The 14,261-nt window shown below is 38.9% G+C and overlaps 1 protein-coding gene across 4 annotated transcripts in view; it reads right to left on the bottom strand.

Moving 5' to 3' along the window:
* The window catches only part of TAB2 (TGF-beta activated kinase 1 (MAP3K7) binding protein 2), an 84,893-nt gene that overhangs the window by 19,406 nt on the left and 51,226 nt on the right, over nucleotides 1-14,261 (bottom strand). For all 4 annotated transcript variants that reach the window (XM_070796331.1, XM_070796332.1, XM_019967567.2 and 1 more), the window contains one exon: nucleotides 8,023-9,523. In XM_070796331.1, the coding sequence (XP_070652432.1) occupies nucleotides 8,023-9,523 (1,501 nt within the window). The remainder of the gene's footprint in view (nucleotides 1-8,022; nucleotides 9,524-14,261) is intronic.

Genomic DNA, 14,261 nt, shown 5'->3' with positions numbered 1-14,261 from the left:
TTAATACTTGTAAAAAAGTTCAGCTTAATGTAGGAAATAACTTGCTAGCAGGCAAAACTCTTCACAAATGGAATGTACTACCTCAGGAGGTAGCTTGTTTCTCAGAAGGTACCCAATAGGATGGATTCACATTTGATAGGGTCCAATCGATGGACGGGTAAGTGGACAGGATAACGTCTGCTGCAGAGTTCTAGACGATGTTCAGAGTCTCTTCCGGAGAAGGCAATGGCAACCCACTCCAGCACTCTTGCCTGGAAAATCCCATGGACGGAGGAGCCTGGTGGGCTGCAGTCCATGGGGTCTCGAAGAGTCGGACACGACTGAGCAACTCCACTTTCACTTCTCACTTTCATGCATTGGAGGAGGAAATGGTAACCCACTCCAGTGTTCTTGTCTGGGGAATCCAAGGGAAGGGGGAGCCTGGTGGGCTGCCGTCTATGAGGTTGCACAGAGTTGGATACGACTGAAGCGACTTAGCAGCAGCAGAGTCTCTTCTAATCTTGAGATTTATTCCAACTTAAAAAGGTGGTTAGTCTTAAGAATGGGAAGAATCTATGAGGAGTAGGCCATTCTTTTCTCCAAAAGAAAAAAAAATTCTTTAAATGGTCTGATGTCAAGTAATTACTGAGTTAATTTAACATGATCTCAATGTCAACAAAGCAAGTCAACATTAAAAAAAAAAAAAAAAGAGGCATTTCCAATTAGCAGATGAATAAAAGTTAAAGCGCAAATTTTAAAATTTAAATTAATTTTTAGTTCTTTTTGAAAAGAGTATCTAACACCCTCAATTTTTGTTATGATTAGCAGTTTTATTAAATCTTGTTAAGTAGAAAGGTGCTGTGGTTTGGAGGGAAGTACTGCTGAAAAAATGACGAAGGAATGACAAGTTCCAAGAAGCTAATTTTCATCTCATAAGTTTTTTTATTTGTATTTCTATTTTAGGTTCAAAGTCAAAGCTACTTCTTTTCAATATAATAGGACCATAAATATAACTGGAAAGTATTAAAGTATCATAAAAATGATTATAAGAAAAGGTCAATACTATAGGCGTTTTTTGTTATCGATAATGGAGAAGGAGAAGTCATTTTTGGCAGCAATGTTAGTTTGGTAAGAGCTTCTGGTAACTATAACAAAATACAGAACACAGGCCAACCCTTTCCTCCCCTAATCCCCAGTGAAAACTGGTTTGAATGAGTGGAGCATTTGTTCTCCACACTTACACAAGTTGCCAGTGTTACAAAAAGCATACATTTATGAATGGGAGAGGACACCAGAAAGTCTCAGAATACAGTGAATGATAAAAGTGCTTATTGGCTCTTTACAGAAGTTAGGTAAAGTCAGGTGGTATGACTCAAGGAAGGAAATGTGGCTATCTGGCCAGTAACCTTACTACTGGTAAGCAATTTTCACTTTAATATTTGTTCTTAGCAAGTAAAGTAAGAATCTACTTCACGCTGACAGACTCTGAACTGAAATTTCTAACCTGAATTTGTTTTTTCTATTTGGGACTCATTTTTGTCTCTGATTCTTATAGTGGTTTAAGGACTCAGGTATAATTTATTTCCTTTACAGGGGGTAGCGATAGACTTGGTGCTGAGATGAGCAGGGTCCCGATTAAAGTCTCTGTGTCCTTGTCTTTTGAAGTAAAATGCTGACTCAAGAGTTAATGACTGGAAAATGTGAAGATGTAGAAACAGACTAACTGTTGGGCTAGGGAACTGCTAACAAGTTAGACTATAATCTGGCCATATAACACAGTCACCAACTCTCAGTTTTCTGAAAGACAGAGATAAAGGCCTGAGAAACATTGCTAAGTTGTAGTTGTTTATACAGGAAGGACCACACTTCAGATGAAAACTGCTGACCACAAGAACACAGATCCTGGACTAGCTGAAATCAGAAGGCTAATGATACTTGAAACCTCACCCTGATGCCAACCAATCGAAGAACTGTCCATGAGCTCATCAGCCCTGCTCCTTGAACACTATAAAACTCACTAACCTTCCAGGGCGGGTCACATGGTTGTCATGGAACTGGTCCACTGTGGCCTCCTTTGCCTGGCAAAGCGATAAAAGCTGCACCCAAAACTCTGTCTCAAGGTTTCTATTAGGCACTGGTGAACAGAGGCCGAGTTTCACTAACTTCCTCCTTCCCTCTCATTCTACAACAGAGGGCATGTAAGAAATTATAAAGAAATTCTCATTTTTAAATTTTATTGTAGTACATATTTCAAATGTTAAATGGTAAGTTAAAAATAATGCATTTTGGTTACCAACTTATTGATGCATGTTCTCTCAATTTGAGAAAAATATTTTCCTATGATTCTAGTACTTGGCTCAACTTCTTTTTTCTACTCTGAAACAGTGTTTCAGGAGCTTTAGAAAGATCAATTTCACTGCAGGAAGCAGCCACATTTCTTTTCTCTTTATTACCCACACCACACAAATTAAGACTTCAGAAAAGATCCTAACTTAAACACCAGTGTTATTTGGGTCACCTCATTTAGTGCTGTGCAAATGGCAAAGCATTACACATGCATAAATTAACAATGCAAGAGATGCATTGTGTAGGAAGGAACAGTCCTTTGATTTGATTGGATGATATATAAGTCTAGGTCAACACTCGTTCCATGGTAACTAGAAAAACGAGATAAGAGGTGGGAGAACAACAGCCACCCCACTACAGTGCACGCACGCAGATAACACAAGGGTACACAGCCATACAAGTGTTCGGAAATTCCATACGTATGTAGGTATGCTTAAGGAAAGTGATCATGGTTGTTCCAGCTGTCTGAAGGTGATTAGTAAAGAGAAATAATCAGTGGCCTATTCTGGGAAACCCTGCTTTTTTGGGTAGGATTTGAGTTCTCAAACCAGATCCCTTATTCATTAGCAATTTTTTTTTTCTACCTTCAAGTGTCTTTATAAGGTGCTTCCTATCCCTACTCAGGGTATTCCTTTATTGTTCCAAGTTATTTCTAATTATATCTACATATCATCTATTTGTGACTTCTTTCCTAGTAGCTGCCTTTATTTATTTTTATTAAGTGATCTTTTAGCTCCATGCTTCTCAAACTGAGCCATACATGGCCCCTCATACATGGTATAGCAGGGGTTATATAAAGGTACAAGAGAAACTTGAACCATTTTTTCAGAGGGTTCATTTTGAAAATCTGAAAAGACATTATAGTGTTGTGGGCTCTGTTAACTGCCTAGGTGAGAATCTGGATGCTGCTACCTGTCCTTTGTACAGGTATCAACCTGTTCTTAAGCATTTTAAGCTGAAAATAGGAATATTACTAGTGTCTACTTTATATTTGGTTACGAGAAATAAATGGGCTTTCAGAACAATGCCTAACACACAGTAAGCTTTCAGCAGGTTATTAGTTGTTATGTATCTTAACATGTTGCACTCATCTCACACACTAGTAAAGTAATGCTCAAAATTCTCTAAGCCAGGCTTCAGCAACACATGAACCATGAACCTCCAGATGTTCAAGCTGGATTTAGAAAAGGCAGAGGAACCAGAGATCAAATTGACAACATCTGCTGGATCATGGAAAAAGCAAGAGTGTTCCAGAAAAACATCTCTTTCTGCTTTATTGACTATGCCAAAGCCTTTAACTGTGTGGATCACAATAAACTGTGGAAAATTCTGAAAGAGATGGGAATACCAGACCACCTGACCTGCCTCTTGAGAAACCTATATGCAGGTCAGGAAGCAACAGTTAGAACTGGACATGGAACAACAGACTGGTTCCAAATAGGAAAAAGAGTACGTCAGGGCTGTATATTGTCACCCTGCTTACTTAACTTATATGCAGAGTACATCATGAGAAACACTGGGCTGGAAGAAGCACAAGCTGGAATCAAGATTGCTGGGAGAAATCTCAATAACCTCAGATATGCAGATGACACCACCCTTATGGCAGAAAGTGAAGAAGAACTGAAGAGCCTCTTGATAAAAGTGAAAGAGGAGAGTGAAAAAGCTTAAAAGCTTAAAGCTCAACATTCAGAAAACTAAGATCATGGCATCTGGTCCCATCACTTCATGGCAAATAGATGGGGAAACAGTGGAAACAGGGGCTGACTTTATTTTTCTGGGCTCCAAAATCACTGCAGATGATGACTGCAGCCATGAAATTAAAAGATGCTTACTCCTTGGAAGGAAAGCAACCTAGACAGCATATTGAAAAGCAGAGACATTACTTTGTCAACAAAGGTCCGTCTAGTCAAGGCTATGGTTTTTCCAGTGGTCATGTATGGATGTGAGAGTTGGACTATAAAGAAAGCTGAGTGCAGAAGAATTGATGCTTTTGAACTGTGGTGTTGGAGAAGACTCTTGAGAGTCCCTTGGACTGCAAGGAGATCCAACCAGTCCATCCTAAAGGAAATCAGTCCTGGGTGTTCTTTGGAAGGACTGATGTTGATGCTGAAACTCCCTTACTTGGGTCACCTGATGAGAAGAGCTGACTCATTTGAAAAGATCCTGATGCTGGGAAAGATTGAGGGCAGGAGGAGAGGGGGACGACAGAGGATGAGATGGTTGGATGGCATCGCAGACTCAATGGACATGGTAAACTCCAGGAGTTGGTGATGGACAGCGAGGCCTGGCATGCTGTGGTTCATGGGGTTGCAAAGAGTTGGACACAACTGAGCAACTGAACTGAACTGATCTGATCTTAACATTATTCATTTCCCCCTTGAGCAAATGTAAGCAAAGATGGAGAGAGGAAATGCTGAGGGGTGGATTCAGATAGGGATCTCAGAAATAGTCTCACTGAAAAGGTGACTGAGTAAAGACCTGAAGGGACTGAGAACCGTGTATTCAGGGAGAAGAGAATTTTAGACAGAGAGACCACCAAGCACAAGGGCTTAATCTATGCCTTCTAAGGTTTAAGGGGCAGAAGCATGAAGGCCAGCAGGGCTGGGACAGAGTGAGTGAGGTGGTGAGTAAAAGTAAGAGATGAGGGAGAGCCAGTGGATCTCTGAATGAAAAGGTGGTGATCATGTGCAGATGAGTCATACAATCTGACTTATGTTTTTCAAACCGTATTCCTTTGGATGCTGAGTTAAAAGACCCTAAGCAGACAAGGGTGAAAGCAGGTAGGCTAGTGTAATAATCCACTTGAGAGAAGACGGTGACTCAGACCAGAGTGGTGACAATGGATGGGGGTAGTAAGAAAAGAGAATTCTTGATATACTTTGAAAGTTAAAGTTGACAGGATTTAGTCAAATTAGATGTGAAATGAGAAAGAAGGAAGGAGTCAGTGGTGTTTCTGAAGTTTCTGGCCTGATTAAGATGTCATTAATGGAGACAGGAAGAGTAAGCTGGGGGCAATGTAAGACGTTTTTTCAGACACAGTAAACTTGGGATGCATTAAATGGAGATGTTAAGGAGATAGTTAAATAAACTGCTTGAAATTCAGGAAATAAATCCAGGTTAAAGTTACAAATTTGGGAGCATTTGGCATAAAATTTAAACTTATGAGGCTGATGGAGATCATCCAGGGAATAGTAAAGACAGAAAAGAGAGAAAGCCCAAGGACTGAACTTTGAGGCTTTGCTCTCACTTCTTTGTACAAAGAAGTTAAAGGTCAGAGAGACGAAGGAGAACCACCAAAGAACACAAGGAGAGGTGCGATCCCAGGGTGGCATACTGTAGCAAGTCAGGTGGACAAAGTGTTTCACAGCGAAGAGGGTGCTCAACTGCAGCAAGCGCTACCCACTCAGATCAAGAAAGACAAGGACTGAAAGACCACCGGGTTTACAACGATGCTGTCAATGACGGCCTTGCCAGGAGCAGGAGTGCTGCAGTGGGAAAAACCCCGGCTAGAGAGTAGGCTTAAGGAGGAAGGGGAGAGAAATGGGAGACAGCAAGTTTAAGCAACACTTTATTTTCATATGCCAGTCAATATATGAGTATGTCTACTTTAGTAAAATATTCCCCTTTTCAAGTTATCTTCATAAAAACAATTACACCCTGGGAGAGTGGGAGGGGAGAGATACAGGTGAGGAAGATTAAGAGGTACAAACTTTCAGTTATGAAATTCCCAGTCACACGTATGAAATGTACTCTGGGGGAACAGTCAACAGTTATGTAATATTTTTGTAAGGTGACAAGTGACAACTAGACTAATCATGATCATTTTGAAATGTACAGTAATAATGAATCACTATGATGTGAGTGCCAGGAATTAAAACAGTGCTGTAAGTCAATTATACTTCAAAAGCAAACAAATAACTTGAGAGACATCAGATATGCGGCTATTAGAGGGGAGGAGAGAGAGAGGAGTTAGATGTAAACAGTCAAAAGGTACAAATTTCTAGTTATAAGATAAATACTAGGGATGTAATATACAATACAGTAAAGATAAAAAAACACTGTTACACATTGTAAATGAAGAATTCTCATCAGAAGGAAAAAATATTTTAAAAATCTATGTCTTTAATGTATCTATATGAGATGATGGATGTTCACTAAACCTACTGTGGTATCATTTCATGATGTGTGTAAGTCAGATTATGTTGTACACTTTAAGCTTATACAGTGCTGTATGTCAATTATATATTAATAAAATTGTTAGAAAAAAATACTCTCCATTTAAAGATTAGCAACTATCCAAACATAGGAAATCTACTTTGATGGAGAGAGTAGAAGAAAGGACTTTGGGGTAAGAATAGGAATTAAATATCAGTGGAAAAACATGATGTTATATTAAAAATTACTTATTGCCAAAACTAAACAGAAATGGCTCCAGTTTAGTCACAGATACATGGAACATAAAGTTTCAGCACAATTTCTAGAAAATTAGAAAAACCCACAGAGCTTTAAAACACATGTGCACGCATGAACATGTATGCTCACATGCACCTAGGCTTTACCATCCAGAAGCTCTAATTGAGCAAGTCTGGGGCTGAACCTGGGCAATTTTATGTTTTGAAAGCTTCAAAGGTGATTAAGAATTTGAAAGCACCACAGCCCAGCATGGGTTGAGAATCACTAGAATATAATTGTTTAAAACAAACCAAACCAATCAGGCTCCTCTATGAAATTCAGCAGTAAAATCACTATTTTTAGAAATTTTAAAAAGGACAAGTGGTACTACCAGTAGTAGGAGGCTATTTACTGCCTGGGGGTGACTATGTAGTATTTCCCAACCTATAATACTGAGAACAGTTTACCAGGGGATGGATGATTATGATAAATCCTTACTTTAAAGGATTCTGGCTAATTTATGAAACCTTTGTCAATACTGAAGAAACAAACACTTATCTTCTTTTTTATATGACTGAATTTAATAGCTTCCTATTGAAGATTAAATAACTTAAGAGGTCAGATATAAATGATCTCTAATTGAATTAATATAGATATAATTTAGTATTATGCCAATATTAACTAGTCTATTTCTGAAAAGCATAATCAAGTGAGATAGATTTGAAATTCTTATTCACAATTCCAAACAAAAAGATTGCATTAACTGATGTTTAAGGGAGACTGAAAAGAAGAAAAAGAGAAATTTGAATCCTGTTACTGATACTTTTGAGTTATTCAAGAATGCATAGCAATTTAGACTTTGATACAAAATAAGGCAAAACCGTATTAGAACAATGAAGAATAGAGGATTCTTCTGGTCAAAGACAGCAGTTTGCTATACTAGTTCACTAATCTCTTATTAAAATGCATGTTTTTATGAACTTTTATTTGCAGAAAATTTAAAGGGAAAGTCAGCATCACTACAGGTGAAAACAAACTTTTATGAATATTAAGAAAACAAACAAATCAAGAGGTGATTATTTGGAACATCTGATAAGGCTATCATTCAAGCTTCAAGTTATAACATAATAAAACTGATATATTTAAAATTTGTATGAATACTCTCAAAAGTTCTTAAGATAGTATTATTTTGGACAACATTTACAACATAAAATAATAATACCGATACCCATTTCTGCAGTGAAGTCAAATGTACACCAATTAAACCCAGAACGGAAAATGATCCCATTGCAGTATTTTCATTACCTTGTGTGTAGGCAGCATCATCAGATCCCATACTCAACTTCCGTGCGTCACTTATTCTATCCACATGTGCTAAAGCAGGGTCCGTGAGGTGCTGAATATTCTCTGTTTCTACATAATGATCAGGATGGTTTAAAAGGTTTGTAAGTTCAAAGGTAGGGGACACCACCCCTGGTGAAACTGCAGGGGGTTTATTGGGAGAAACTGTAATTTTAAAAGTATATTTTGTATTGGGTTGAGTGACCACTACTCGAGGAGAAGTTGCAGAGTTATTGCCTATTGCTCGACTTTTGGGAGGGTGGTGATGAATAAAGGCAGGACCCATGCTCACTTGCCCGGACATATTCCTGGAGGCAGCGGATGCTCCAGAGTTGGTGGATATGAAGAGAGTGGGCTGATTTCGTATGACCTGCTCATCTCCTGCGGCAGCATTTGCTGATATATAGACCTTAGGTTGACTACGGGACATCACCTCATCAGTATTTGGGGGACTGGCAGCTATGTAAACAGTGGGCTGGTTTCTGTTTAAGGTCTGGCTGTTGACCGAAGAGGAACTGCTGGAGGTTCGAGGTCCAGAAGAACGCAATTTCGAAGAATTGTTTCTTTGTGGGGGTTCAAGTTTGATTTCAATCTGGTTTTTTCGAGGTCCTGTTGAAATATTCTGAATGTTATATTGGCTATGGGCAGAAGACTGTGAGCTACCAGACGAATGAATTGTGGGTGGTTGTGGAGTCGTAGGTGAACTGATGGGCATATAGACATGAGAGGTCTGGTGGCCTTGCTGATTCGGCTGCTGGGCTGAGGTATGTGGCAGGGGACTGGATGCAGGATATGTAGTCCAGGGACCAGGTTGTGAAGGTTGATAAACTTGTTGAGGGTTCATGGGATTAAACTGAGATACCCAGCCAGAATGCTGTTGTGTCTGTCGAGTTGTACCACTAGGAGTTGTAATGTAGGGCCTAATATAGATAGAATTTCCCTGTGGACTGTTAAGTACAGGTGGAGGTACACCATGTATGTGCAAAGAAGTAGGAGTATTACGACCAGTCTGGATATTTGGGGCTAACGTTACCATAATGGGATTAAATCTTGGAGTTTGTGGAGAAAGGTTAGATGTTCCTTTGCTGCCTAAGTGAAATCCAAGGTGTGGTGCTGAATTAGAAGCACCGGATGCACTGGACATTCCAAAAACATTAAAGCCTTGAGGAACTTGAGCTGGTGCTGTCTGTGGCTCCTGCTGAAACAGTTCATTATTGGACTGACCACCTTGAAGTTGTCCATCACTAATGCTGTGCGTTAGAGTCCTGCTTCCATTCATTCTATTTCCCTCTCTTCCATGGTGGTAAACATTCTGTGACTGCAAGTCCAAGTTGAGAGAAGTCATGTGATTGCGTAGACCAGAAATTCCAGAATCATCCGAAAAATTCAAGTCTCCTTCACCATAAAGATACCTTGTACTCTCCTGAGAGAGAACTGCACAGCAGGCATCCAGGTTATTATTATTCTGTAAGACAAAATAAAAACAGCTTGTGTTAACCAGAAGCCAATGCATATACTCTCATTGCTATTAAAATATTACAAGATTAATCAGAGATTAGTTAGTACAATTATAAGAGATACATTTGAGCCTTTTTTCTTGAGAAACTAATAGTAATGCAAACAGTTGAATTAAAAATCCTCATTACTGGGATGTCCCTGGTGGTCCAGGGGGTTAAGACTTCATCTTTCAATGCATTGGCTGTGCGTTCAGTCCCTGGTCAGGGAGCTAAGACCCCACATATGACTCGGCCAAAAAACCAAAACACAAAACAGAAACAATATTTTAACAATTCAATAAAGATAAAAAAAAATCCTCATTACTAAAGTAATGGTAAGTTCTCTAACAAACAACAGCTATAATAGGAGTTATTATTATAGTAGAAATAAAGAAAGGAGACAACAGAGGACAAGATGGTTGGATGGCATTGTTGATGCAATGGACACAAGTCTGAGAAAGCTCCAGGAGATAGTGAATGACAGGGAAGCCTAGCGTGCTGCAGTCCATGGGGTTGCAAAGAGTTGACATGATTGAGCAACTGAACTGAATGAACTGATCGATTTATAGAACAGATTCACACAAATATAGTAACACTGCAACTTAATTAAAAATGCAGTTTGAATGTTGAACAAAATATAAATACTCAACTTAAGCATATTAGTTAGTTCAGTAGCTCAGTCATGTCTGACACTTTGTGATCCCATGGGCTACAGCACGCCAGGCTTTCCTGTCCATCACCAACTCCTGGAGCTTGCTCAAACACATGTCCATCAAGTCGGTGATGCCATCCAACCATTTCATCCTCTGTCGTCCCCTTCTCCTCCTGCCTCCAATCTTTCCCAGCAACAGGGTCTTTCCTAATGAATCAGCTGGCCAAAGCATTGGAGCTTGCTGTATAATGAATACTTTGCATGTTCATGTGTTATGTATAATTCTTTCAAACCAATGACCTTTTAATAACTATTTTTTGTGGTATTTAAGTTAAAAGCTTCTAAAATTCATAACAAAGGTGTCACAATTCCTTAGGTGCTTCCTCTTTAGTTAAAAACAAACAAACCACATACGTATATGTATGTAATATAAGCTCAAGGTAGCCCCGCAGAAGGCAATGGCACCCCACTCCAGTACTCCTGCCTGGAAAATCCCATGGACAGAGGAGCCTGGTAGTCTGCAGTCCATGGGGTCGCTACAAGTCGGATATGACTGAGCAACTTCACTTTCACTTTTCACTTGCATGCACTGGAGAAGGAAATGGCAACCCACTCCAGTGTTCTTGCCTGGAGAATCCCAGGGATGGGGGAGCCTGGTGGGCTGCCGTCTATGGGGTCACAAAGAGTCGGACATGACTGAAGTGACTTAGCAGCAGCAGCAGCAGCCCCCAGAGTAACTGAGTTCACATCTTTGCCTTTAGAGAGCATCAATAATTCTACTCCAGAGAAATGAAAAAATAAAAACAAACCAAAAAATGACTGGATTGTTTCTTAAGAAGAGACTGACTAACCACTACTCACAAATTATCCATAAAAATATTTGCTGAACACCCACAATGTGTACAATATTCTGTTTGGGACTGTGGAGGACTCAAATGATGTATAAACCCAGACTTTTCCTTAGAAGAGCTTGGAACTCAATTAGGGAAACAAAATATGGATTTGTGAAAAAGTAACATTTTAAAAATATGAACATGTGCCAAATAATAAGTGGTACTGAAGTTCAACAGAGAGTTAATATTGTAGGCTACTGTAAAAAGGACTGTGTTAATGAAGGAGGTACAATCTCATTGATTTCCTTAGTATATGGAGGACCTAAATAGGAAAAAAAGCATTCCTGGTGAAGGGAATGGCCATGAGTAAATACAGACATAAATGTGACAGTAAGTAAAAGTATGTTCTAAACAAAGTGATTGGAATAGATCTGGCTGGAGTTAAAGGTTTCTACTGGAAATTCTGTGGAACAAACTGTTAGAAAATCAAATTGGGATTAAATAATTTACAGTTTTGAAAAATGAGTCACACTACGGAGTTTGGGCTTTAATATAGGAAACGGGAAGAGCCAGTAGAAGTGAAGACACAAAGGGTCTCTGGTGAAGATAAAGAACTCCACTGATACTTAAGATAAAGAAGAGAGGGGAAACTTTTTGACAAGAAGATCAGTTAGAAGACATGAAATAATGACTGATTGTGAAAACAAATTATGAAAGACTACGAACAATCTTTCCCTGATAAGCTTCCCTGATAGCTCACTTGGAAAAGAATCTGCCTGCAACGCAGGAGACCCTGGTTTGATTCCTGGGTCGGGAAGATCTGCTGGAGAAGGGATAGGCTACCTACTCCAGTATTCTTGGGCTTCCCTTGTGGCTCAGCTGGTAAAGAATCCTCCTGCAATCGGACCCTGGGTAGGGAAGATTTCCCTGGAGAAGGGAAAGGCTACCCACTCCAGTATTCTGGCCTGGAGAATTCCATGAACCGTAGAGTCCATGGAGTCACAAAGAGTTGGACACGACTGAGTGACTTTCACTTTCACTTCACAGTCAACACAATTTGGCTATAAGGGAGAAAGAGAATTCAAGGAGAACTGGAAGACTAAGAGCCTGACAGAAAGGGCAGTTTTAGAGATAAAAAGGATGAACAGTCAGGTTAAAATGTCTATAGGTGATTTGATATGAGATAAAATCTTAGTAGAGAAAATGGTACTAAAAGGCATCTCCAAGTCTTGTTAAGAAATGGTAGTTCACAATTTGAACAGGTAACACAAAAGAAAAGATTAGTGAGTAAGGCTGGACTTTTTTCCCTCTTAAACCAACAGTTCAAATCTTTATGCCATAAAAATCCTTTTATCCTACACAGAGCTCTGAATTAATATACACTAGTTTTTCAAAGAAAATTTAAAAATTCATCACAATCTTTATCAACTGATTACTCCTTATTATAGTAAGACCTTATCTTTTGCCAGATCTAACTGGTGCTTTTGCTTCAAGCCAAGTTTATTGCTATTCCTAGTAAATTCTTCTCCCTATTCTAAGTCATAAAAGACCTCATCTTCTTATCTCCTTTTTGCTAACATTCCCAAATTAAAATGCATATTCCCTACTAAATCCAATCCCACACTTTTCAAAAGCTGACATCCATATTTACAAAATGTTTTAATTCTCTCAAGCTCCCCAAAATCCCTAATTCTTTATAATCTCTCATTAGTATTAATACTAGTCCCAGCTACACCATAACTCACATGTCCTTAGGTTTTTTTTACTCTCTACAGACATTACTTTCTTATTAGCAAAACCATAGAAGAATTCACAGGGACTTTTATAAGGCTACAATAGGATAAAAGGAAATATACTTTTTAAACATTTTATTTCAGAAAAGTTTAAACACATATAAAAGCACAGTAAATATCACAAGTGAAGTAAAGTGAAGTGAAAGTTGCTCAGTTGTGTCTGACTCTGTGTGACCCCATGGACTATACAGTCCATGGAATTCTCCAGGCCAGAATAATGGAATGGCTAGTCTTTCCCTTCTCCAGGGGATCTTCCCAACTCAGGGGTCAGACCCAGGTTTCCTGCATTGCAGGCAGATTCTTTACCAGCTGAACCACAAGAGAAGCCCAAGAATACTGGAGTGGGTAGCCTATGCCTTCTCCAGTGGATCTTCCTGACCCAGGAATCAAACTGGGGTCTCCTGCATTGCAGGTGTATTCTTTACCAACTGAGTTATCAGGGAAGTCCAAATATCACAAACTCTCCTATATTCATTATCAATCTTTATATGGCAAATCTTTCTTCACCAATTTATCTGTCCCAGCTGCTCCCATTAAGCTAGATCAAGCCTGACATTATTTTGTTTCCATCTGTAAATACATCAATATGTATCTTAAAACATAACCGCAAATGGCATTATCATATCCTAAAATAATCAGTACTTAATATCACATAATACGCACGTAGTATTAAAGTCCCGTCTCGTAATATCACATAATATCCAAATAAGTGTTAAAGTCCCTTGTCTTGCAGGTGTTTTTTTAGTTAGTTTAAATCAGGATCTGAGCAAGGTTCACATATTTAATTTGGTTGATATGCCTCTTAGATGTCTTATAATAATAATTAACCCTCTCCTCTTTCTATAATTTTCTAAGCCATTTGTTTTTGAAAAATGGGTCATTTGTCCAGTAGAATTTCCCATCTGGATTGGCTGATTGCACCCTTGCGGTAGGACTATTTTCTGTTTTTCACTGCAAACTACTTCACTACAGGTGTGTGCAGGTTCATGCACACAAGTTTTTGGCAAGTCCCTTTGTAGGCTTCATTTCTTATTGTATCACACAGGAGGCACAATAATATATCTGCCTGTCTTTTTGTGACCTTAAGGCTGATTGGTAGGTTCTGATGTTGTCACAGCTTGATCCAGCTAGTGACTTTTAGCAGTCAGGGATGGTCACTGTTGAGAAACTTTATTAGGGGATGCAAAAGGGTAGTATTCCAATTAAAAGATTCCCTCTTCATGTATTGAGCTGCAATTCTTCCTCAAAGAATTTGACCTTTTCAACTCTTACTTTTTGCATAGAACAGGCAGGATAAATAAATTCTTTTTACTGGTTTTTAGAATAATGAATTGGTGCCCTAGCAACTTCCAAAGGTGACACATTTTCAGTATCATGATAAACTCCTGTATCTTTAACATTTTGATACGTGTCAAATGCTTGTCATTTA

The sequence above is a fragment of the Bos indicus genome, chromosome 9, assembly GCF_029378745.1.
Source record: "Bos indicus isolate NIAB-ARS_2022 breed Sahiwal x Tharparkar chromosome 9, NIAB-ARS_B.indTharparkar_mat_pri_1.0, whole genome shotgun sequence".
Lineage (NCBI taxonomy): Eukaryota > Metazoa > Chordata > Mammalia > Artiodactyla > Bovidae > Bos > Bos indicus.
The sequence above is the reverse complement of the archived record's forward strand: the minus strand, read 5'-3'. Positions and strand labels throughout refer to the sequence as shown.